Raw genomic sequence first — 13,317 nt, 5'->3', positions numbered from 1 at the left:
GTCCATGTCTCCCCTGTGCTGAGGCCTCCAGAGCTGGACACAGGACTCCAGGTGGGGTCTCACCAGAGCAGGGGCAGAATCACTTCCCTTGACCTGCTGGATAAATGCAGAGGAACTTTAGAATTCAGCGGAAGTCCTCAAAACCCACTGTGAGAACTTATGTATGTAGGTTGACCTCCAGATGGAGACAAAGGCTAGTTTGTATCAAGAGATGCCATAAATTTGTTATCAAAGTCTTTGAAGCAAGCCTCAGAGGGACAAGGTCAGTGCCCAGCTGCCATGCCTCCCACACCACACGGATGCTCTTCTTCCTGCTTGTGCTTTTGGTTAAATTCTGCATTATGCTCTAAAGTGATTTAAGATCTTCAATTGGAATGAACTTGAGTTAATGTGCGACGTTAATGGGTTTTAAATGTTTAAACCTCTCTAAGGCTCTTGATTTTTTAAAACCATCAAACACATTATAAGGGTGTTGGAAAAGGCAGAAAAGGAGCTGATGAAGGTCTTTACGGACCTGTGATGAGACCTAGAGCCCGGAGCAGCCATGCAGGCTTTGTGCCTCAGTGCCTATCAGGCAATAATGTGACAAGGCCAAGTACTGCATATTAAGGTAATAAAAGTTAGCTTGTTTTTAAAAATGCTGGCTTTCCTCAGTTTCAGTATTTGTCAGTCCCTCTTTAAACAGAGCTCTCTTCTACACAGTTTGTGGTATCCCTCATAGACAGAGTTGCAAGTTGTGGTCCCATTTTTAGGCTATGTTTCTGGGGCTTAAATAGTGACCCTTCTTGTGTATTTCAAAACCTGAACACTGATGGGTACGTGTCCATATACATACATATATATGTGTGTAGGTCCACTGGACAGATAGAAGTCCAGTCCACACACATGGAGAGGGCTGGAGGTGCTTCTTCTTCCTGACCATCTAACCACTAGCAATCACTCTTTAGAAATTAGGATCACTTTCCTTTTGAATGCTATCTAATTTCCTATTTTCACTCCAAAAATAAACATTTAGGAAATTATCCATATTGGCATACCTTTTCTTCGCCATCTTTTGAGGTTTTAATATGATGCCAGAGTTGCCTGTTTAGCATTTCCAAGCTAGAAAACAGTTGCTCAGCTAACAGCATGCCAAGGCTTACCATACATAATGCTTAAAAGGCAGAGTTGGGGTAGTGTGTTATGTCTTTACTTCTAGTACTTCTTTATGCTTACTGGTGCACTGAGAACTCATTTTGCATTTATTTCTTAATGCTGGCACCCATTCTGAAAATGAAATAGGGGACTCTCTGGAAATATGAAAGAGCACCTACTTTCACTGTACGGGCTTCCATGAGTCACTGCATATCTGCCACTGAAATGCTCTTTTATAGTTTTTTGATGTAATACTCCTCAAGGGCAATCATCACGCCCATCTTTGCATTCTCTACATAAGTTTGAAGGCAGAGTTATGTCCTTCTCACAAAATACTGTTTTCTTTAGATTCCATTTTTTTGCCATAGCTCATGAATTTTGCTGACTTTTTAGGTCACTAATGACAAATCTAGCCCTGAAAAGCAGGGAGCTTCAAGTTAACACGTCCATAAGAGAATGGAGGTGGGGTGGAATATAGAAATGTTTTTTTCAAACCAATAACACAGCTGTGCTACAAGTCATAGTCATTTCGAAGTGGTTTCTTTGTGGGGCTTTTTGTTTGTTTCCTTGGTTGGTTGCTTTTTGTTTGTTTGTTTGTTTTCCTGGAAGGAACAGCACAATGCGAGAATTCACTGTCAACTCCATAGCAGTTGATCTCTATGGAAACATTATCAGCTGACTTCAAAGTCAACCTTCAAATGTGTTGGATTCCTTTTCCTGTGGCTCATTCCTGATGCTCCTAGATGTGCACTTGCACACTGTGGGAGAAATACCAACACAAGCAGTTCCAGCAACCTTGTACCTGATCACAGAAGAGCACTGATGTTTAGGAGGAGAGGAAAGGCTTTGTATTGAGGTGCAAAGATCTCACAGTCTGCAGCAAAAGACACAGCAAGTGGCGTATGTGCACCTATAAACTCATTGTTTCTCAGTCTTAACTCAAATCTGTCTCCCTGAACGTGGCATGTAGTAAATTAAGGAGTCAGCTCTCTCTGGCTTTTCAGCAAAAAGAACTATTCATATTCCTCTGTGTGTTCCTTTTAAGTCAGCTATACTGACTTGTAATGTTTCCCTCACCAGGACAGGAGGTACTGAGAGAAGTATCAGTACCTTCCAGAGTTAAAAGAACAGAAAACCTGGCAAAGTCAGTCTGTGAAGGGCATGCAATCTGGTTTGCTTCTCGAGGATGTCAGTAGGTCTTTGAGGGGCTGACAGTGGTGAATTAAAGTAGAAGCAAAGTAGGGGAGACAGATCCAATAGAAATACAAAAGACTTTCCCACTCACAGTCCTGGAAAACAAGTTACACATACTTTTAAATTCTGTGGTTGTTCCATATCCCTTAATGTCACTAGGTCTTTGATCTGTTGCTGGCTTCTGAATTTCAATGGCAAGAGGCATCAAGGCCAAAGGAAGACAACAAAAACAAAACTGGCATTTATTATTGGGTTGCTTTTATTTTAAAAAAAATGTTTGCTGAGTTGTTTGCCTGCCAGGTATCAAAGAGGAAAGACTACACATGCAACAGACAGAAGAGTAATACTGTCGTGATTTGCTAGGAAGGAAGAATTCTCTACAGAGAGAAAGTGGAACAAATTTCTATGAGTGGCAGGCCTTGTTGTTAAATGCAGAGGCTGAAGCAAGGCTTAGATTCACCTTCTTGGCTCCTCAGGTTGTCAATTTAGAAAAACAACATTCCCCTTGGACAAATCAGTGCTATGCTTGCTTGGTCTAATCTGCCTGGATAGAGTCCAACTGGCCACTGGAAATTCCACAGAAAAAGCAGCTGAGCCTGGCAGAAACTAGATGAGTGAGGCTGTCCTTGTTTCTGCCCAACCTGGCTCTTCCAAGGGTTACAGAGGTGGGTCATGCCTCCATACTTGTGTGGGCTGCAGAGGTATTTCCTCTGCAACAGGAAATAAGATTTCAGCATGTGACCCTTTAAGGCAGTACTGAAGGGGTCAGGGTAATTTGTTGCTTGCAGGCATTCACATGAATGATGTAAACTTCATAGCGGTGGCCTGCATCCAGTGGTCTTTGCTGAGAAGACAATTATATCTTATTTTGATTTCTGGCTATTATCTCGCTATAACTTAGCACATACAGACAAGATTTTTCAGCTCCTATCAGGTCAGCTCAGCAAAATAGTAACAGACCTCTGAGCCTTTTGCAGCAAGGATCTTCAGTTCACATTTGGTACAAACAACTGAACGTTGTACAACCAAAGAGTCCTCTGGCCACTTGAAAAAATTAATAGGTAGGCTTCTCTCCAGCACCCAAAGGCAAAAATATCCAAATCAGGTAGCTACCACCATCACCCAGAGCTCTCAATGGCTCCTTCAGTAGTGCCTTCAGCAAAGAAGAGGATTAAATAGTCGTGTAAGTAACTCTACACTTTCCACCCTGAAAGTATTCCCTCTAAGTGTATTTTCAGTGGCACACGCAAGGCAATGTGGAAGAAAGCTGCACTGAAATTGTTGTGTTGTGTCTGTTCTCCAGTCTCCCTTGTCTTGAAGAACACCTGTCTGAAGACTTTTCAGCAATTTAAGCTTTCTTACAAAAGAGAGATTCCACAAACCCTCTGAGGTTCCTTCTGAGAAAGGTTCAAGTTTTAACTGGAAGAAAAACACTTTAGGTGGAGAGAGGCAGAATGACATGGTTGCTATTTATAAAAGTACAAATGCAATGTGGTGCATGGACTCCCCATGTCATGGGAGTTGGTGTGTGACAGGGCAAACCCAACCTGACCTCACAAGTTTCTCTCCAGCTCTGGCAAATGGTAGGCTGGGAAGCACCCACCTGAGGTACAGTTTGATACTAAACTTACGTGTCTTGTCATCTGCCAAATCTGAGATGCGATGGGGTCACTCCAGTTTGCTCAGACCTCCAGTGGAACCTTTCATTTAATCTTTGAGCCTCTACTTGGGCCATCCTGGGAGGTCCATACTGCAGGGGATCCAACAAACCTGCCAGGACACTCTGCCTGTGGCTGAGCATGGTGTCTGCCAGCACAGGGCTGGGATAATTCCACTAACATTCGATCAGGATGCTTCTTCATTTTGACATTAAGAGAGCCTCTTCCTTTCTCTCGCTCCTGAATACAGAATCACATCCCACTTCTACAACTGGCACAATTTTTGCTGCCTCCTCTTGCTGTGCCTGCAAGTTCATGAGCCATTATGTTTGCTTAATGGCTGTAGGCAAGTCACTTTATTATTGCTATGTTATTTTGGGTGGGTCATAGGAATCACCATTGTTAAAGTAATCAGAGGGTCATTAAACTCAGTCTTTGATCAACTCCTTTATTTCTCCCTATTCTATTTTATAAAAACAATGTGCTTTTAGCAAAGTAGTGTTTCCTTTTGCCTTACCTGCCAACTCGTAACTTCAGAGGGTGCTTGCTCATGCCTGGTGCTCAACAGCTGTGCTGGTCCACAGCGTGGGTATCCACTTTTGGTGCAGTCCCATGTTGAGTGGGATGTGGTAACAGAAATCTCACCATGTGCAAATCTGCAGGGTGCTATCACGTGCAATACAGACTGACTGTCAGTTGTACCAGCAAAGTGGAGATCAACACTCTACTGCTGTAATATTGTTCCATATTTACATGGGCCTAAGGGTGGTACCCATTAAGTATTTGCAGTTGTGACGGAGGATACATAGTCCTCTGATGCCATAACTTATTACAGCTTGTGCAGCAGCAATTCAATAGACAGACTCCGCTGCTGAAGCAACACACAGCGGGTGCACAGCTCTGCTGGGGTACGGATGCCGCTGGTACATTTGGAGGTAGGAGGCCAAAGGCCAAATGCAAATTGCATTCTGAGAGTGGCTATAATGCAATATCGTAGCACTGCTGTAGATCCCCCAGTTTACTCTGGTTCTTAGTATAAAATAAAAATGTATTAAGTTCCAACCCAGGTGGGTTTATGGTCTCACAAGGACACGGCACCGAATTTCCATCACCCAGTCAGACTTCTCCTTCCATCATGGCTTTTTCTGTAAGGGCAATTTTCCAGCAAATCCCTTGCTATTCTGCAACCTATCGGTGATGCTGCAAGCTGCTTCTGCTGGAACAGTACATAATTAAGCAATAATTTATATTCTATGCGTGTATGCACAGAGCAATAAAGTGTTCTCAAGAGCTGCGTGCTGCTGAGGCGTTTAATCCGTGCACAGAAGGAGTTTACTGCAAAGCTGCTCCCTCCAAAAGGCTTTTGTCATCACCGTGTTGGGAGGGAATTCAGTTTATTCTTTAATAATTTCATTTGATTGTGATATAATTTAAACAGCTAAAGGTACACACTCCACTCCACTTTAGGATCAGACCTCATTTTATTTGTTTGTTTGATGTACCTTGAAAACAGTAAAAGCTACTAGGGCAGAGAGAAAGTAAAGATAATGTTGTTTCACTTGTGAGATTTTTTTCCCCTATAACGGTATAATAAAAAGTGATGATAATTAAATAAACAGCACTCCTTCCAAAGACACTAGTGGCCACAAATTGCCATCAATGGCTGCTACTAGAATACTTTAAAAGGCAGAGATTCACATTTATTTGAGAACTGCTTGGTTTCAGAGGACATCTTAAAAATCATACCTTTGTGTTTCTCTTTTTATCTACTGGTGTTTATATGTAATACTTAACATTTCTGTCTCTGAAAAAAAACACACACACATACAAACACACACATCTGCCTCCCCTCCACCCCCCCCCCCCCTCCAAGAAGGCAAGCAGAAGGGGAAAATAATTAGGGGGTTTTTATTTGGTTTTTTTATTTGTTTACTTTGTACATCTGACAGCACAGTTAGTTAATGAGTAATTTCTGCCTGTTGCTGGGGAAGAGAGAGGACAAATGTCACTCTATCAGACCTGGAAGAAATGTTTTCCAAATAATAACAAAAACGATGTGTAGAGAGGTGGGTCTCAGAGGTGGGCCTGGTGCCCAGATAATTTCTGACTTTTTGGATTTGGTTCCAAATTGATGATGCCTTCTTCAGGTGAAGACATCCACCAAAGAGTATTTTTGCTTTCCTTTCCTTCTTTTCCTGAAGGCCGTAGTGAGGTGGACTTCAATAAATTATGTTCTGGTGAGATAAGAAACTTTTGCCCCTCCGGAGAGAGCAGAGTGAAGAACCACAGAAATGACCCAACACCTTTCCGAGCCAAGATAAGTTGTTACCTGAAATTGCCTCCAATGGTGGCTCCAAGCAAAGGAGCACCCGTAACATCAGCTCCTGCATCACGGGGCAGGGGATGACATTGGCCGGCTGAAGGGGTGGACACGGCTACAGTCAGACTCCTGATAGTGCTGTCTGTTTGCACACCAGCACCACAAAGGTTCATATTCAAATGCAGTGTATCTAAGAAAGGCAGCAGTTCAGAAAACACCATGAAGCCCGTGAAATCCCTCAAGCTCCATCACTCTGGAAGCCAAGTCTGCAGGCACTGTAGGCAAAAGACTTGGCTTCTGAAATGGTTCAGGTGGGCACTAGCATGAGGCAAAATTCAAACATATTTGGTACGGATGGTTTGAGCCTGCTTGTGTTTAAATTGCTTCACTCACAAGTAGTTGTGTTTTCCCCTGGAGGTGAGGTTTGAAAACTGCAAACAGGCATGGCAGCCCCTCGCACAGCCAGGGGAGATCAGAAAGAAAAGGGACATTTACTGAAAAAAAACTAAACCCTAGAAGCAGAGGCCCAGAGGTCTGCTTGATGTAATCGTGCTTAAAAACAGCTACAGCAAAGCGCTCTTACTCAATCCACAGAGAAGTAGGCTTTGACCAACAATGATGTTATCTTTACCAGCCATCCCTCTCCTGACCCTGTCTTCCCCTGCAACAAGGATGGCAGGACCCAAATCTTATACACACATACAGCAAATAAGTTCATCTCTGTCCTGAACAAACTTCTAGTCTAAATGGAGACATTCAGTACAATGTTTAATATTCTTCTTCCATAATATATAAGAAGGAAAAGCAGAAGATAGCCATGAGGTATTTAGTAGCTCAGGTGCTCAAACCACTGTTGATCATCAGCCCGTTAGCAGGACAGGCGTTGTCAAAACCAGTCTGAGAGAAAGGGCAGCTGTCTGATGAGGAGTCAGGATGGGGGTTTGACAACATGTCAAACAGCAGTTTCTGTGGCACAAACACAGCTTTACATGAAATTTCATCTCTCAGCTGCCTGAAGCATTTTGCAATGACACGTGAATTTCCTTAGTCAGAAACACTGCTGTTACCTTGTCTCCTTCATTAATGTTTCGCTTAGGATGATAACGTGTAAATCCTAGCACAAAGAACTTAGCATGTTCTGCTACTACATGAGATGGTCTTTATCTCTCTTGTCCAGCTTACATACCAGCACATCCCCCGTGAGCTCTTATTACTGCCTGTCATTCACATTCACATTCTGTGTGCCATTGCCTTGGTCTAAATGCCGATCCTTGGGCCACCAGGCTTCAGGTCTGGTCGTCTGCTTGGGCCAGAGTTATGGGAAGTGTTTTTCATAAAGAAAGAAAAGTTTGTATTGGTACAGCTATTCAGGGATCTGTGGCATTATTGCACATCAGGGGGCATTAGATAGCTCCCCGTACAGCGTGACGCCTCACTGATGGCAAGAACCTACCAGGAAAATGAATAAGAGTTCAGTTTATTTTCTGGGGAGAGAAAGAATTCAGGGTAGGAGATGCTCATGGCTTGCTGCAACCCTGCTGCCTCTGAAGCACCGTGTCCATAGTGCACACAGGGTCACGGGCAGGAGCAACAGTGTCCATCCTCCTGCCATCCCAGCTCCATGTCTTACCTGGAACAGCAGAGGCTGCATTTCCAAAAGTAAGCTCAATCTCTGCATTCCTTCAGACCATGAGTCTTTCACTATGATGGCCAACAATTGTGCAGTTTTCAAGGATGATCCTTTGTGTTATGATTGCCAGTTCATGAGGAGCGGCTACCTAACAGTCCTGAGATAGCAACCGTATTCAGCTTTCATCAGTAAATCTCCTGGTGAGAGGCCAGATTAACTACAAGTTGGAACTTCCTTGCTCAGCTGAATACAAACAACACATAGGACTCACATAATGGCCATAAAGATTCCTCTACGCAGTAAAATATGGTGGGTTTTTTTGTCTGTAATGAATAGCGCTAGAGAGGCTGATAAACCAGTGCCATACAAGGCATTCTGCAGGAGCCCTGGGGGATGACTGGCTGAGGGCCATGCGATGCATCCTCTAATGTTGTGCACAGCAGTCATTATTTATCATCGTGGGATTAGCACATTCTCCAGTGAAGGGGCAAGACGGGGGCAGCATTTTTAAAGAAGTATCATGCTTGTGATTTACTTTATTCTCTATTGTTGTTACTTATTCTTCTTTATTGTTTGTTTGTTATTGGGCAGAATACCCCCAGCAAGGCAGAGTGCCAGTATATTGGACACTGTTCGAATACAAAGAATAAGCAATGTTCCTTACGTTGAAGAGCTTGTAATCAAAATAGGCAAGACAAAGCATGAAAGCACAGGGAGTATTTGAAATCCAAAGCTATTTCCTACCCTTTTGTACTTAGCAAATGCAGCTTCAGTCTGGTCACACAGATTTTCCCACCCACCTCTCTAAACAATCTTATATTGCAAGAGAGCTTAAATTATCATGTTCTTGCTAGCAAAGAGAGGCCTTTCATGTCATTTACTAACCACAGCCATTTGAAGTGAGCCACAGAGCATGGTTCAGACCACAGTGACTCTGATGGCTCCTTTTCCTTCTGATTCCACAATGTACTAGTCATGTTGACATGTCACACAGGGAACAACTGCATTCTTGCCAGACACCTTCAAAGTGACCTGCTTAGTGGATGAGGGAAAGGCTGTGGATATCGTGTACTTAGAGTTCAGTAAAGCCTTTGACACTGTATCTCACAGCATTCTCCTGGAGAAGCTGGCAGCTCAGAGCCTGGACAGGCAAACTCTTTGATGGATAAAGAATTGTGGTGAACAGAGCCAAATCCATCTGGTCATGAGTGGTGTTCCCCAGGGCTCAGTATTGGGGCCAGTTCTGTTTAATCTCTTTATCAAAGATTGGGACAAGGGCATTGAGAGCACCTTCAGTAAGTTTGCAGACAACACCAAGTTGGGTGGGTGTGTTGATCTGCTGGAGGGTAAGATGGTCATACAGAGGGATCTGGACCAGATGGATTAATGGGCTGAGGCAAATTGTATGAGGTTCTACAAGGCCAAATGCCAGGTCCTGCACTTGGGTCACAAAATCCCCCAGGCAGCACTACAGGCTCAGGGAAGAGTGGCTGAAAAGCTGCCTGGCAGAGAGGGTTCTGGGGGTGTTGATTGACAGATGGCTGAATATGAGCCAACAGTGTGCCCAGGTGGCCAAAAAGGCCAATAGCATCCTTGCTTGTATCAGGAATAGTGTGACCAGCAGGACCAGGGCAGTGATCATCCCCCTGTACTTGGCGCTGGTGAGGCTGCATCTTGAATCCTGTGTTCAGTTTTGGGCCCCTCACTACAGAAGAGACATTGAGATGCTGGAGAGAGTTCAGAGAAGGGAGATGAGGCTGGTGAAGGGTCTGGAGTGCAAGTCTGATGAGGAGCAGCTGAGGGAACTGGGGCTGTTTAGGCTGGAGAAAAGGAGGCTGAGGGGAGACCTTATCCCTCTCTACAACTACCTGAAAGGAGGTTGTAGCATGGAGGGTGTTGGTCTCTTCTCCCAAGTAGCAAGTGATAGGATGAGAGGAAATGGCCTTGAGTTGAGCCAGGGAAGGTTCATATTGGATATTAGGGAAAAATTTTTCACAGAAAGGGTTGTGAGGCATTGGAACAGGCTGCCCAGGGAAGTGGTTGAGTCTCCATCCCTGGAGGTGTTTAAAAGACATAGAGATAAGGCTCTTAGACACATGGTTCAGTGCCAGAGTGAGGTTATGGTTGGACTCAATGATCTTAAGAGTCTCTTCCAACCAAAATGATTCTATTATTTTATGATTCTGTGATTCTGTGTTACCGGATATCCTAAGCAACATGGTAAAACACAGAAAGTGGTGCAGGGTTTCAAATCAAACAACCTGATTTTTGAGTAAGGGATTCTGGGAGGAAAACCTCCCCATTTATTCTGCTCTGTGCTTTTAGATAGTGTAGGACATCTCTGTAGTAGGCTCCAGAGCCTGGGATCTCACACTGCTTTTACAAAAGTCCAGAGCACTGCCCATAGACTAATGGGGTACTGATGAGAGGCATAGTACCTACCGCAGCAACTTGCTGGTTCTGACTGGTACCCTGTGGCACTATTATAATGTGAGTACTTATGAGGAAGCTGGGCCATCTGGTAGCTACATGTTGTATTAGGGAAGGAACCCAGAGTGTCCTTATTCCCTGACCTTTACAACAGACAGAATCTACAAGTGGAACTCCAAAACACATTGAAGAAAAGACAGTCCAAACAGACAAAGCAGTGATCAGAAGAGGGAACAGAGAGAGGGCCTTGGTGGTCTCACAGCAGGTCCATGATGGAGATTTGCCTGCAGATTCTAGACCTGTGTGATGTTCCTACTAAGTAAAGAAGGTGGGTGTGGTGGAAAGTCTACACATTTTCGGTAGTGTATATATGTTCCTACTGATGTCCCCAGTTTCTGAACCTAATCCAGGCAAATTCAGGCGAAAATCTTACCTGTGTCTTCAAAGTGGGGAGTGTAAAATCCATTTCTTCAACGCAACAGCAACTGAAAAAGCAAAGCAGCAGAGAAACAACAGGAGAAATGTTGCAGAAGAGAAGCACGAGGAGGGGCAGGAAGGAGTAGAAGGAGACAAGGGCACCAGAGGAGAGGAGCTTGACATTAAAACCAGGCTGGCTGTGACAGCTTTAGAGGATCATGGTATCTTAGGGATGGGACTGGGAAGAGTAGGAGATTCCTCTCCAGCAGCTGATGGTGAACAGATGCAGGATGTGCCCCACAGGCACCGCAGGTAGCTACTGATAGGCACATGAACACACACAGGACTGACCACACGTGTTACTATAGCACGTGTCCTGTACGTTGCCTTCTGTGCCCAGGACTCTCTGTGAAATTCAGAAAGGCCTCCACAAGGAGTAATTAGAGAGGAAAAATAAACTACCAACTTTATGTTGACTTCAGTTGTCATCTCTCGAAACAGGCGCGTAGCATCTGTAGCTATCTATTATTTGGTGTGTGGGTGGTAACTGTGACATTTCAGGAACTCAGAGTTTAGCTTTGATGAAGCTGGAGGCCGAAGATCAAAATTAGACTCATCTGGGTGGGCTAAGGTTCAGCCTCATCTGATAGCGGTGTCTTTCCATAACACTTGCCACATGACAGACTTATGAAGCCTGCTCTCACAGTGTTCTCAGGAAGAAATGAAATATTGCTGCAGAGATGGAAAACAAGAACAGGATATTTGGAAGATTTCCCCAACACTGCAGAGGGCATCTAGATTGGGACTGGAGTCACGCAGAGTGTATAATCCAAATTTTGTGAGGGATTTTAAGACTTTGATGGTGGTATTTCAAAGGGGGGATGTATAATGAAAGGTGTTAGACTTTGGTATAAGAAAAGTCTGAAAAAAATCTCCCAAGTCATTTCAAATGTACCTTTCAACAGAGCCAGAATATGTCAAGTTTTTTGTAATATTTTCTCCTATAAAACCCATCACCACAAAATTGGAATTAAACAAGAAATTCAAGCTTTTTTTCACCCCAAAAATATTGAAACATGATGACTCACTCTCTGTTTGTCTAAAGCAAAATTCTAGAAAAATCAGTGGTTTCATGAAGCATTCTGCTTCCCAAGGGACTGTTCATAATGAAAAAACTGTTCCTGTTGAAGTTTCTCCATATTGCTCTGCTCAGCACCAGATCAATATTCAAGGCTCTGGTGGCACTCCATTCTTTCCCTGTGGAGCCGCTAAACCAAGCGTCTTTTTCAATATGAACATCTTCCTTTAGGTATTTCCTCACTGCTTGTGCCAGATCCTCTCAGGCGGCTCGGAAAGTGGGATGTCTGTCACTCTTCTAACTTCTCTTTGTTCTTTTTTTTCCCCCTCCCTCCTTCTCCCCTTCCCGCTCTCCTCCAGGAACCTTCTGCATCATTTCACTGTGCACCTGTGTGGCTGGAATCAACTTTGAGCTCTCCCGCTACCCCCGCTACCTGTACGGACTTCCCGACGACATCAGCCATGGCTATGGCTGGTCCATGTTCTGTGCGTGGGGGGGCCTGGGCCTCACTCTGATCTCTGGCTTCTTCTGCACTCTGGCTCCTTCTGTCCAACCTGTCCCCAGGACCAACTGCCCCAAATCTAGACCTGAGAATGGGACAGTGTGCTAAAACAAATAGCAAACAAATACACACACACATACATATATATATATGTCTATGTATACCTATACATGCATATATATAACTATATATATATAACAAATCTCAAATTAATGCCAGTGCCAAGGTAGAGCTGAGTCCAACACGGCACTCACATCTCCACCGGACATCTGTGTTGCTTCGTTCTTTCTCACAGCGATGGGAAAGCTTTTCTCTCACGTGGCTCTTCCATCCAACTCTTAACTTCAGCATCATACCTTAGAGGTCAAATGAACATACACTCGCACCAACTTACTGCCATTTGAGAAGGGGAATAGGGAGTCCATGTGGGGGATCTGGAACCAGAATCTGTACAGGACATGGAGGGTGGGGTGGGAGGGGGACAAAGAGTCTGTCCGTTGCAGCCAGAAGGGAAAATGCAAACAGCAAGCAAAGGAGCAAATCAAGCATTTGAGCCACCTCTACAACATACCTCCTCAAGGCCAATATCAGAAATTTACCCACTTTATTTTTCTTTCTTAAAACAAAATGACAAAAGCCTGCCCTATCATTGTTTTTGAGGGTTTTTTAGGGTTTTGTTTTTTGTTGTTTTGTTTTGTTTTGTTTTTTTCTTAAAACACAGAAAATAAAATGGACAGAACGTGTGGGGAAAAGCAGAAAAGCATTTTCTCTTTGCCTGTCAAACTTTATAGAGGAGCGAACAAGTGAAAATAATAATAATAACAAACAGATCTAACAAAATAAAACCAGGAAACAACAACAACAACAAAAAAAACTCCATGAGGACATCTCAGTGGACTTTCCAACAACATGGTTTTAATCTTCCAGCTGCCTTACATCCAGGCTCACAACCAA

General features: G+C 43.8%; 1 protein-coding gene across 1 annotated transcript in view; it reads left to right on the top strand.

Annotated features, from left to right (window-relative positions):
• The window catches only part of TMEM178B (transmembrane protein 178B), a gene marked incomplete at its 3' end in the record, with an annotated part of 222,778 nt that extends 210,307 nt beyond the window's left edge, over positions 1–12,471 (top strand). Inside the window, exon 4 of the mRNA XM_082076349.1 lies at positions 12,221–12,471. Coding sequence (XP_081932475.1) covers positions 12,221–12,471 — 251 coding nt within the window. The remainder of the gene's footprint in view (positions 1–12,220) is intronic.
• Between the last annotated feature and the right edge of the window lie 846 nt (positions 12,472–13,317).

Source organism: Streptopelia decaocto (genome assembly GCF_964273445.1).
Source record: "Streptopelia decaocto genome assembly, chromosome: 1".
Lineage (NCBI taxonomy): Eukaryota > Metazoa > Chordata > Aves > Columbiformes > Columbidae > Streptopelia > Streptopelia decaocto.
The sequence above is the reverse complement of the archived record's forward strand: the minus strand, read 5'-3'. Positions and strand labels throughout refer to the sequence as shown.